The 13215-nt window shown below is 49.6% G+C and overlaps 1 protein-coding gene across 1 annotated transcript in view; it reads right to left on the reverse strand.

Moving 5' to 3' along the window:
- Nucleotides 1-13215, reverse strand: part of LOC108801231 (phospholipid-transporting ATPase ID-like) — a gene marked incomplete at its 5' end in the record, with an annotated part of 56437 nt that overhangs the window by 35494 nt on the left and 7728 nt on the right. The window contains 4 exons of the mRNA XM_018573166.1: nucleotides 351-423; nucleotides 3343-3404; nucleotides 4071-4169; nucleotides 8082-8195. Of these exons, the coding sequence (XP_018428668.1) occupies nucleotides 351-423; nucleotides 3343-3404; nucleotides 4071-4169; nucleotides 8082-8195 (348 nt within the window). The remainder of the gene's footprint in view (nucleotides 1-350; nucleotides 424-3342; nucleotides 3405-4070; nucleotides 4170-8081; nucleotides 8196-13215) is intronic.

Genomic DNA, 13215 nt, shown 5'->3' on the forward strand with positions numbered 1-13215 from the left:
TTGGGGGGTGGGTGAAAACCCCCCCCCCCCCCCTCATAGTTCTCCTTTAAGCTTTTTGCCCGGAGTGACGAGTCTTCTTTCCTGGGGTCTATTAAACCTAATTTATCAACAACATTACACAAGCTTGATAAATCTGGTGCAAATATATTCCGTGCAAGTTCATACACACGCAATTGCTATGATAAATTCCCCCCATTCTGATTAAGGTACACATACTCTCACCAGAATTGGGCCAGTACATGACCCAGAAGTTGGGGATAACTGGTTCTGTTTTCTTTATACAGGTATTTAGTCTGAAGACAGGTCCTCTTTAATGTCATTCTATTGCAAGCTACAGACAAGCGGCTCACCGTCACAAAGTTGTTGTTCTCTAATTTGATGATGTCGCCCACCTGGACCTTCATCCATTTCTCGCTGGTGAACCTGCCGGAGGAAGACAAAACGGGGGACATGACATTGGGAGGTGACCTAGGTGACATCTGCTGGCATACAATAGGGACTTGTACAATGATTGTAGGTTCAGCCCCTTATAGGGGGGTCCCACCTGTCGGAACTGCACACCAGCGGAGCCTTGTAGTCCCCAGTAGGGAAGGTGATGCAGATCTCCCGGGTTCAGATTTTGTGTTAGGGCCTCTTCATACCTATGCGGTGCTTTGCATTGTGGAAAAACATGGCCTTGCACTGTTGGCACCTCAATGGACATGCAACGCCCTACAACAGTTCGTGATGCACCACCGTGCGTTGTGGCAGAAGGATGGTCCAATTGTTTGTCCATTCTAGTTGGCACATTGGCAGCCCATTCGTTTGAAGAAATGCACAACGTTGATGTGTGTGCATTCATTTAACACACCGCAATCGGTCCTTACTGATCCGGAGTGTACTGGTACTTTCTGAGCCACTGGATGGGACAGAAGAACTCACCTGCCAGGTTGGGTCTTCTATCACAGTCCCACACCATCCACTACGGAGCACCTCTCACACCCAACCTTCAGAGCTTTACCTAACCTCCACCCATCCTTCAGAGCTTCACCTAACCTCCACCCAACCTTCAGAGCTTTACATAACCTCCACCCAACCTTCACCTAACCACCACCTAACCTCCACCCAACCTTCAGAGCTTTACCTAACCTCCACCCAACCTTCAGAGCTTTACCTAACCTCCACCCAACCTTCAGAGCTTTACCTAACCTCCACCCAACCTTCAGAGCTTTACCTAACCTCCACCCAACCTTCAGAGCTTCACCTAACCACCACCCAACCTTCAGAGCTTTACCTAACCTTTACCCAACCTTCAGAGTTTTACCTAACCTCCACCCAACCTTCAGAGCTTTACCTAACCTCCACCCAACCTTCAGAGCTTCACCTAACCACCACCCAACCTTCAGAGCTTTACCTAACCTTTACCCAACCTTCAGAGTTTTACCTAACCTCCACCCAACCTTCAGAGCTTTACCTAACCTCCACCCAACCTTCAGAGCTTTACCTAACCTCCACCCAACCTTCAGAGCTTTACCTAACCTCCACCCAACCTTCAGAGCTTTACCTAACCTCCACCCAACCTTCAGAGCATTACCTAACCTCCACCCAACCTTTAGAGCTTTGCCCAACCTCCACCCAACCTTCAGAGCTTTACCTAACCTCCACCCAACCTTCAGAGCTTTACCTAACCTCCACCCAACCTTCAGAGCTTTACCTAACCTCCATCCAAACTTTAGAGCTTTGCCTAACCTCCACCCAAACTTCAGAGCTTTGCCTAACCTCCACCCAAACTTCAGAGCTTTGCCTAACCTCCACCCAACCTTCAGAGCTTGACCTAACCTCCACCCAACCTTCAGAGCTTTACCTAACCTCCACCCAACCATCAGAGATTTACCTAACCTCCACCCACCCAACCTTCAGAGCTTTAACTAACCTCCACCCAACCTACAGAGCTTTACCTAACCTCCACCCAACCTTCAGGAGCTTTACCTAACCTCCACCCAACCTTTAGAGCTTTGCCTAACCTCCACCCAACCATCAGAGCTTTACCTAACCTCCACCCAACCTTCAGAGCTTTGCCTAACCTCCACCCAACCTTCAGAGCTTTACCTAACCTCCACCCAACCTTCAGAGCTTTACCTAACCTCCACCCAACCTTTAGAGCTTTACCTAACCTCCATCCAACCTTCAGAGCTTTACCTAACCTCCACCCAACCTTCAGAGCTTTACCTAACCTCCAACCAACCTTCAGAACTTTACCTAACCTCCACCCAACTTTCAGAGCTTTACCTAACCTCCACGCAACCTTCAGAGCTCAACCTTACCTCCACCTAAACCTTCAGAGCTTTACTTAACCTCCACCCAACCTTCAGAGCTTTACCTAACCTCCATCCAACCTTCAGAGTTTTACCTAACCTCCACCAAACCTTCAGAGCTTTACCTAACCTCCATCCAACCTTCAGAGCTTCACCTAACCTCCACCCAACCTTCAGAGCTTCACCTAACCTCCACCCAACCTTCAGAGCTTTACCTAACCTCCGCCTAACCTCCACCCAACCTTCAGATCTTTACCTAACCTCCACCCAACCTTCAGAGCTTTAACTAACCTCCACCCAACCTTCAGAGCTCTCCCTAACCTCCACCCAACCTTCAGAGCTCTCCCTAACCTCCACCCAACCTTCAGAGCTCTCCCTAACCTCCACCCAACCTTCAGAGCTCTCCCTAACCTCCACCCAACCTTCAGAGCTCTCCCTAACCTCCACCCAACCTTCAGAGCTCTCCCTAACCTCCACCCAACCTTCAGAGCTCTCCCTAACCTCCACCCAACCTTCAGAGCTTTACCTAACCTCCACCCAACCTCCACCCAACCTTCAGAACTTTACCTAACCTCCACCCAACTTTCAGAGCTTTACCTAACCTCCACCTAAACCTTCAGAGCTTTACGTAACCTCCACCCAACCTTCAGAGCTTTACCTAACCTCCACCCAACCTTCAGAGCTCTCCCTAACCTCCACCCAACCTTCAGAGCTTTACCTAACCTCCACCCAACCTTCAGAGTTTTACCTAACCTCCATCCAACCTTCAGAGCTTTACCTAGCCTCCCGTTCCTCTTTCCATTGGAAGGAGGCGGTAATATGAACTTGAATGTGGGAAGCGAGGTCCTCATCAGGTGCAAAGGAACTGATATAAAACAACAATGTATACCCTATTGAGTGGTCAGTGCCCCTGATCCTTCACATCCCAGGGGTCAGGGTGATCACCAGACACAATGACAGCTCAGAGCCTGTAGGTCTGCTCTGATACCATGGTATGTGATTTAGTAAGGTATCCGATATGTGCCCCATACGGGGTAAATAAACTTACCCTCCTTTGGCGAGCACCTGCACTGTGCGATTATTGACCTGATTGTCACTTTTGTGCCGATACTGAAAGAAAAGGAATACAAAGTTGCTGTAAAGTCCACTTGAAGCATGCCAAAGTAACCAATACTATCACGTGTGATTTTAGCATGCCTTATGTGCTATTTAACCCTTATAAAGCATTCAACATTCCATTATTATCCCCAAAGGTGAGTGGATCCTCTCTGCATCAATAACAGAGTTATTTCTTACAACAATCTACTGAGTTGGGCAGCTGCTGCAGAAAACCATGTGACATGGTCACTGCTCTTACAGGAATGAAGCCTTTCTGAATGAGGTTACATCATTTCTTTTCCTCCAGGTCCACAAAGTGCTGACAACTACCAAAAAAACCTGAATTATACCCAAAAATAAAGAAGTATTTTAGCGCATTGGCACAATACACCGGTGTGAATGGGCCCCTAGCAGATTCACACAATCCGGCAGGGGTGTATCTACCACAAGGCAAACTAGGCATTTGCCTAGGACGGCACTTTCCAGGGGGGCAGCAGATTTCTCGTCAGTTTCTGTCCCTGTGGTCACCCGGACAAGCAGAGAGGACAAAAAATCACCTTAAAAGGGGCCCTAACCCTTCCACCCTCCCCCCCTCCAAAACTCTTAAGACCTCCAAGTGAGAGCTGTCCATTCACCCCAATACAGTCCACACACTTCTATAACACGGGAGCCTCTTACAAAGTCATCCGTGGCATCTTTCACGGCAGACACGGTTAGCACCAGCACCAGAGGGACCACCGTCGTGAACCAGGACAAGGAGGAGACTTGTGGAATGAGCTGGAAGAAAAAAAAGAAATGTAGGTGAGAGAAGAAGATGGAAGAGAGCACAATGACTCCGAGCAATACCCAGCACAGCCAGTAGGGGGTGACAAAGGTAACATAACAGACCTATACACATACATGTGAAGGGGGTTCATGGTTTCATCACCCTAAGGCCCCATTCACACTTCGTGATTCGCCAATCGCGCGTTTGTCGCGCGATTTGCATTTTGCGCGATGTCGCGCAAATGCTTGCATTGAGCAAGGTTGAATCGCGGCTAAATCCGCTCCAAAAAGGGTCCTGCTGTAGCGACACACGACCCGCGACAGCATGACCCTTTGCCCCGTTGAGAAGCATTGGAGAGCGATATCGCGCGGTAAATTGCCGCGATATCGCGATAAATCGCTCAATGTGAACGGGGCCTAAGGAGAACTATGGGGAAAGCCCTAACCCCATAGTTCTCCTTTAAAGGCCAACAGATGGAACTTTAATCTGCTTTTTATGTGTATTCGTATCTCTGCCCATGTGTTGTTGACGGAGCTCAGTAGTACAAGCTGACACAATCAACCAATCATTATATATATCTACTGTATACACAGACATACAGTACAGTATATCACAATAGATGAAGAATACTCAGTGCAAAGCCTTCTGTTGCTCATTAAAGGAGAACTATGAGGGGGGGGGGGTGATTTCCACTCATCCTCATAGTTCTAGCCGACCTGTGACAATGAGACTGTCACAGGTCGGCTCAGTAGATCGGGAGGTGAGCGAACACATACCTGCGCTCGCTCACTTCTCGATCATGTTCCTGCAGGGATTCCCCCCTCTCCGATCCTCCGGCGCTGACTGGCGGAACGGACGGGGGAGGGGGCGGGCACAGCTGCCTCTAGATAGGCAGAGCCAGCTGTCACTCACGCAGCTGGGCGGATCCCGTCATCTATGTCGGGAACCGTCCCGGCTGCGGCGTCTCAGTATACCGCGAGCTGTAGCTCCCTATATACTGAGCTTAGGGTGACGGGAGGACGCTAGTATATGTCCTCCCGTTACCCTGAGGAGAACTGTGGGGAAAAACACTGACCTCATAGTTCTCTTTTAACTCAGGACCGGCCTATTGGTTCAATGTATGGAAAGTCCACAACAAGGACTCTGAGGCTAGGTTGACACCTAGGCGATGGAGCTGGGGAGCTGTTTCCACACGGTTGTCGCGTGGTTTTCAATGCTTAGAGATGTCTATGGGACCCAAACCGCATGACAACCGCATGACAACCGCATGACAACCGCATGACAACCGCCTTAAAATAGCTCCTGCACCTTTCTGTGCGACAGGCGGTTTCGTCCGCTCATCAAACTGCAAAGGTGTGTACAGCCTCCATTGACTTCAATACAAATCTGTGCTTTGCGCGATACCGCGCGATAAATCGCCTAGGTGTGAAACTTTTTTTTTTTTTAGGGCTGGTTCACCTAAGTGGTGCGCTACATGCCCAATACCAATGCGTTTAGCACACAATATCGCACAGCGCAGCTAGCATGTGGTACTGTGCGCCAGATGTGTTGCCACCCCAATGCACCTCCTGGCAGCTGTGCAGTGCGGCGCTGCGCAATGCTCAGTACCGCGATGCGTTGCAGGGGAAAAAAGGAGTGCATGCACTTCCATTTTTCCAATGCAGTGCTGCACATTGCAGCTGCTAGGGGGTGCGTTGGGGTAGCAACACATCTGGCACACGGTACCACACGCGGGCTGCGCTGTGCGATATTGTGCGCTAAACGCATTGGTATTGGGCATTCAGTGCAATGCCCGATGCGGTGGCATTAAAATAAATGGCGGTACAACGCACCTGGTGCACGGTGCCGTGCGCTAGCTACGATGTGCGACAGTGTGCGCAACACACATGTATCATACGTGTAGTGCAACGCTCAGGTGTGACCCTCCTCCTCAGGATTTCGCGTTACAATGTCGCCAGTTTCTGGTGTTCTATCAAAGTTTGTGACTGCGTTAGAATTTTAAGGTAACCCCGCCCACTTTTTCAGCGGTGGAATGCGTGACCGGCAAAAGGTGAGGAATTCCAACGTTGTGTCAGCTGTTCCAGGGCAGATCGACATCGCAAATCGTATGCGCAGGAGAACCGATCTGCCCTGGAACAGCCGATCGCTCCTAAAATGTAACTTCTATCCGACTTTGTGAGCGTGGTGGAATGTGAGATCGCAGTCAGAGAGAAGTGACATTTCAGGAACGATCGGCTGTTCCAGGGCAGATCGGTTCTCCTGCACATGCCATCTGCGATGCCGATCTGCCCTGGAACAGCTGACAAAGCGTTGGAATTCTTCAACTCGTCACATATTCCAACGCCGAAAAAATGGGCGGGATTAGGTTAAAAGGTGTGTCCACGTCACCGGTCACGCATTCCACCGCAGTCACAATCTTTGATAGAACAGCGGCTCGTCGCTCTTCCTCAGGCCGGAGATCTGATACAACCTTCCACCTCCTCCTATAAGGAGCTCATTACAGGTGACATCACACAGCCGATCAGATGGATGTAATTTCTATATGAGCGTCTGAAGGGGGTGTTGGCTTGTGCGGGGCTCATGGTAATGGGTCAACGTTCCCTGTACAGCGCTACGGCATATGTCGGCACTATACAGATCCTGGCAATGAGGAATCTGGGTGCAGTGGAGGCCGGCCGATCTCTAATACATTCACTGAACTGAGACACGCAGACAATAGCAGCAGCTGCCGATCCGGAGATACGCTCAGTACATAATAACAGAAGGCTTTTATATGACACCTGATAACATTATTTACATACACGGGTCCATCTGAACCCATCACCATGACGACGCAGGACTCCGGGCAAACGCACAGATCAAATACAAATAATGGAAACTGCTTTACCTGCCAGAGGATTTGTATATATGTCCATCCAGTGCTTAGGTTTACACAGCTCTGCCTCACGGCACAGCCCTGCCGGGCAGGGGAGAAGACCTGGTTTTTCTCTGCTGCAGTTCAGTAACACTTCCAGGTCTCGTCCCTCCCCCCAGTCTGTGATTGGACAGTGAAAGGAGAAGCAGCAGACTGATGAGCTCATCTCTTTGTCACTCTGCTCGCGCCTCCTATCAGCATGCTCCTTAGCAGATGTCAACGGTGCAGCACAAGAGTTTGGCTCCTTGTGCTGCTTCGTCCTCCCCTGGTCTGAGCTCTGCTGTACAGACTGGTAGTCACATTCCGGTACTTACACTGCCACATTTATTGATTGCAGAGCTTGAGTCTTACTGGGGATCATAGAGCGTAATGGAAGGGCTGAAATACTTTTCCTGGGGAAAAGTCTGCTCCTGGCTCCCTCCAGTGCTGCCGGATTCCTGAACAAATTCCGGGACCAGTGGCGTAACAATCACCATAGCGACCCAGGCGGCCGCTATGGGGCCCGGGAGGAAGGAGGCGGGCCCGGCGACGGAGGAGGAGGCGGCGCCCATCAGCGAGGCGGACAGGTAAGAAGTCCGACCAGCACACCTGAAGGTGACCCTGCAGAGCCCACCATAGAGAGACTATGGTGGGCTATGCACGGTCACCCTCAGGTGGGATCTCGAGTGGGCTCTGCAAGTGGCATAACTAGCAATCACGGGGCCCCATACAAAATTTTGCTATGGGGCCCTGTGATTGCTAGTCACGCCCCTGTCCAGGGCGTTTGGTCATCTGATCTGTGCTGAAGGGGAGGGAACACCGGTTGATCCCCATCACGTGACCAAATGCCTCGGCTTCCCAGTGAGAAGACCCGCACTATGTTTATCAATGCAAAGATCCGGCCGTGTGTGCTCCAACCAATCAGACTGAGGCAGGTCAGTGGGGAGATCCAATCTGATTGGCTGCCACAGGTCAGCAATAGTTCCAGGTCACCCCGAAGGGTTTTGGGGAGCTCCGGGGGGGGTCTCACCTGCAGGATGAGGAGGAAGACGAAGTAAGCGTTGGCCACCCGCTGGAACTGCTCGAAGAGGTTGAGCGGCAGGAAGGTGAATACGTTGTACTTGGAGGTCTTGATTGCATTGGTCTGCAAAACACACAAACGCGCATGGTTACTCCGACATTCACCTCCAGGGAATACATGTTTTCACACAACGTCTACCCAGGATTCACTCATCTCTGTAGTGCCAATTGGAGAAATCGGTGAATCCTGGTGAAATTTAGGCTAGACCACAGTTGCGGAGCAATAACGCACGTTACCCGGAACTGTAAATGGGTCGTTATCAATGGATAACAATGAATAAACAGCAACAGTCACCCCAGCAACCAGCACCGCCAATCCTCCTATGATTACACTCGGGTCAATCTGCGCCAACCCACATTCTAAAAGTGCCACAAAATGCAACGTTTTCTTTTTTCAGCCATGGCAACGGTACTCTGGGTATAGCCCTGGCAAGGATTGTCATCCCCCCTGCTCATGTGATCGGCTCCATGCTTTCCCCAGGATGGCGGGGCGCTGTATGTGGCTTCACATCACAGCACCCTGCCTCGGTACTCCTGATACAAGCAGTGGGCGGGCTCTTGGGAGGAGTTATGCAAATATCAGCCTGGGGGAGTGCAAAGGAGTAATCGCCTGCAAACCAAGGGCCCACGCATCAATCCGTCAGATACGCATGGCATCACAAGCAGAAAGCAAGTCTGGAGGAGTGGGCGGTCCTAGGCAGGATGTATTTGCATACAGAACTCCCTAGGTAACGCCCACATGTGACGCTGAGCCTCCATGATTGACAGAACTGAAATCCAATGAATGAAAGGGGCGGAACTAGGGACAGTCAGGTTGGGGAGGAAAGTGCTAGATGATGCCAGGAAAGGAGGCGGAGCTCTATCGGACTTGCTGCAGCTTCTAATGTACATTGTGAGAAGCTCCCAGTGTGCAGCGACATCAGAGGAAGAGGAGGCGGTACAACTGTGCAAGACTGAAGGGAAGGACGGAGGTCAGATAGAAGACTGAAGGGTAGGACGGAGGTCAGATAGAAGACTGAAGGGAAGGACGGAGGTCAGATAGAAGACTGAAGGGGAGTACAGAGGTCAGATACAAGACTGAAGGGAAGGCCGGAGGTCAGATACAAGACTGAAGGGGAGGACGGAGGTCAGATAGAAGACTGAAGGGAAGGACGGAGGTCAGATACAAGACTGAAGGGGAGGACGGAGGTCAGATAGAAGACTGAAGGGGAGGACGGAGGTCAGATACAAGACTGAAGGGGAGGACGGAGGTCAGATAGAAGACTGAAGGGAAGGACGGAGGTCAGATAGAAGGCTGAGGTCTGTCCCGGGTTCTCCGGCTGTGATTCTTCTTATCGCCTCTGATACGATGATATAACATTTTTATGGGTCTCAGTTTTGGACTTTGTATTAGAAATGTCACATTATGTTTGTAACAAAATCCAACAAGAAACCTTCACACTTCTGATAAAATGTATCTGTACGCAGGGGAGTGCCTACCAATCATGGGGCCCCAGAGCAAAATGTTTAGGGGCCCCCCATCCTCTCTGTTGCTGCTGCAGTGTCTATGGTAAGAATCCTGTCACTGATCTCATCATAAAGTATTCCAAAGTGAAGGACAGGCGGGAGGAGAGATGTCAGCATAGTCAGTGCCCTCCTCGGGACCAGGGATGAGATTCGCGTTGGCGGCCTGCAGGGTCCACATTGAATGTTCACGATTCACAGAAGTGGCCTGTTCACCAGCATAGACCTCTGCCTGCTAATCATTCATTTAGAGGCAGTACTACTACCCCCAACTTCCCACTGTGTAGGTCACAAGAATCATTGGTTGCTAGGACACAGGTGGGCAGCACAGCGTCTTTGGTTGCTAGGACACAAGGGAGCAGCACATTGTTTTGGTTGCTAAGACACATGCTGGCAGCACAGCATCTTTGGTTGCTAGGAAACACCGGACTGCACGGCATCTTTAGTTGCCAGGACACAAGTGTGCAGCACATTGTCTTTGGTTGCTAGGATGCAGGAAACCTCCAGTGTCCTAGCAACCACTAACCCACTGCCTGTTGGCTTGTTTAAAATTTGTAACATCCCAGCAACCCGGAGAGGAGCCGGTACAACTGTACAAAGACTGAAGGGAAGGATGGAGGTCAGATATAAGACTGAAGGGAAGACGGAGGTCAGATAGAAGACTGAAGGGAAGGATGGAGGTCAGATAGAAGACTGAAGGGAAGGACGGAGGTCAGATATAAGACTGAAGGGAAGGACGGAGGTCAGATATAAGACGGAAGGGGAGGACGGAGGTCAGATAGAAGACTGAAGAGAAGACGGAGGTCAGATAGAAGACTGAAGGGAAGGATGGAGGTCAGATAGAAGACTGAAGGGAAGGACGGAGGTCAGATATAAGACTGAAGGGAAGGACGGAGGTCAGATATAAGACGGAAGGGGAGGACGGAGGTCAGATAGAAGACTGAAGAGAAGACGGAGGTCAGATAGAAGACTGAAGGGAAGGATGGAGGTCAGATATAAGACTGAAGGGAAGGACGGAGTCCAATGAGCTTTTTATGGCCATGAATCCTCCAACAAGATGTCACTTGAAATGCCCTTTGAACGGAATGCCATAAAACCCTCCGGCTATTGATAAGCTGTCATTCAGTAATAGGTGGGCGGACCTTTCCTCTGATGGGTAAAAAGCTTTATTGGGAGTCCTCTGAGGATAAATAAGTACACAGATCAATCGCTCGATTGGACGCGACCTTCAGCCGCGTGAGATAAAGAGAAGATGAGGGGTGTAAAACCAGAGCGGAGGAGATATTCACAACCCGCCAGAATTGCAGCTGGATTTTGTCTCATGCCGCACCGGGCAAATCCAGCCGCAGCAAAGTAAATCAAAACCCAATTCACAGAGCCATTCGTCCTGGGGGGAAAAAATGAATGTGCTTAGTATATTTTCTTTCCAGGTCGAATGTAATATCAGGAAAATACCACATTATGACCACTAGATGGAGCGGAGGAGCAATGTAATTCTGCATTATGGCCACCAGATGCAGCTGAGGAGTAATGTAATGTCATACTGCATGATGGCCACTAGATGGAGCTGAGAAGTAATGTAATACGGCATGATGGCCCCTGGATGGAGCTGAGGAGTAATGTCATGAAATACGGCATGATGGCAACTAGATGGAGCTGAGAAGTAATGTAAGACGGCATGATGGCCACTAGATAGAGCTGAGAAGTAATGTAATACGGCATGATGGCCACTAGATGGAGCTGAGAAGTAATGTAATACGGCATGATGGCCCCTAGATGGAGCTGAGGAGTAATGTAATGTAATACTGCATTATGTCCATCAGATGGAGTTGAAGAGTAATGTAATACGGCACTATGGCCACTAGATGGAGCTCAGGAGTAATGTAATGTAATACTGTATGATGGTCACTAGATGGAGCTGAGAAGTAATGTAATACTGCATTCTGGCCACTAGATAGAGCTGAGAAGTAATGTAATACGGCATGATGGCCACTAGATGGAGCTGAGGAGTAATGTAATGTAATACTGCATTATGTCCATCAGATGGAGTTGAAGAGTAATGTAATACGGCACTATGGCCACTAGATGGAGCTCAGGAGTAATGTAATGTAATACTGTATTATGGCCACTAGATGGCGCTGAGGCGGTAATGTAATACTGTACTATGGCCACCAGATGGAGCTGAGGAGCAAAGTAAAAGAATTCTTCTTTTATCTGCTCCACAGCCCCATCTAGTGGCCACAGTGCAGTACTACATTACGTTACCTCTCATCTCCATCTAGTGGCACCAATGTGGTATTTTATTAAATCCCATCGCAGGCCTTTTAATGGGTCCAGTCATTGCATGTTCTGCTACATTTTGGATCCCTGGATTACACGAAAAAATTAATTGTGGGCCGTGCATCAAAGGGGGCGGAGGGGCAGTCTGCGCTCTTCCCAGAGGCCAGTCTACGGAAGCTTGTAATGGGCAGAACGTTCTGCTGGCTTAGGGATAAAATCCGGCAGACTCGGATCCAAAACAAGCAAAGAAAACTAGAAATAACTTTCCACATGAAAAATAGATTTGCTTCAAGTAGAGCCGGCAAATGACCGCCGAATGTCCGCACGCCGCTGCCTGCCGCTGGGAAGAATAAATATTAAATAAAAGTATTGAAAGAATGTTATCATCTCAGATCAACAGCTGAATAAAGGGCGGAGCCATCCAGAAATGTCCATAAGATAACACTCTGTAATAGAGACTCAGGTATAAAGAATGTGGAATAGATGTTCCTGTGCTGAGTTCCCGGTTCTGTACACCTGCTGTGCCCATTATGAGGTTCGTGACCCTCTGCACTCACAGCGTGTCCTCAATCTTCCATCTTTAATGACGCCAACTCTGAGGACATAAGGAGACTGAGGACATAAGGAGAGGAGACTGAGGACATCTGAAGATGGAGGACATAAAGAGACTGAGGACATAAGGGGACTGAGGACATCTGAAGACTGAGGACATAAGAAGACTGAGGACATAAAGCGACGGAGGACATAAGGAGACTGAGGACATAAGGAGACTGAGGACATAAGGAGACTGAGGACATAAGGAGACGGAGGACATAAGGAGACGGAGGACATAAGGAGACGGAGGACATAAGGAGACTGAGGACATAAGGAGACTGAGGACATAAGGAGACTGAGGACATAAGGAGACTGAGGACATAAGGAGACTGAGGACATAAGGAGACTGAGGACATAAGGAGACTGAGGACATAAGGAGACTGAGGACATAAGGAGACGGAGGACATAAAGAGACGGAGGACATAAAGAGACGGAGGACATAAAGAGACGGGGGACATAAGGAGACGGAGGACATAAGGAGACCTAGGGACATAAGGAGACGGAGGACATAAAGAGACTGAGGACATAAAGAGACGGAGGACATAAAGAGAAGGAGGACATAAAGAGACGGAGGACATAAGGAGACCTAGGGACATAAGGAGACGGAGGACATAAGGAGACCTAGGGACATAAGGAGACGGAGGACATAAAGAGACGGAGGACATAAAGAGACGGAGGACATAAAGAGACGGAGGACATAAAGAGAC

This window comes from Nanorana parkeri, unplaced genomic scaffold (genome assembly GCF_000935625.1).
Source record: "Nanorana parkeri isolate BGI_ZX_2015 unplaced genomic scaffold, ASM93562v1 scaffold2261, whole genome shotgun sequence".
NCBI lineage: Eukaryota > Metazoa > Chordata > Amphibia > Anura > Dicroglossidae > Nanorana > Nanorana parkeri.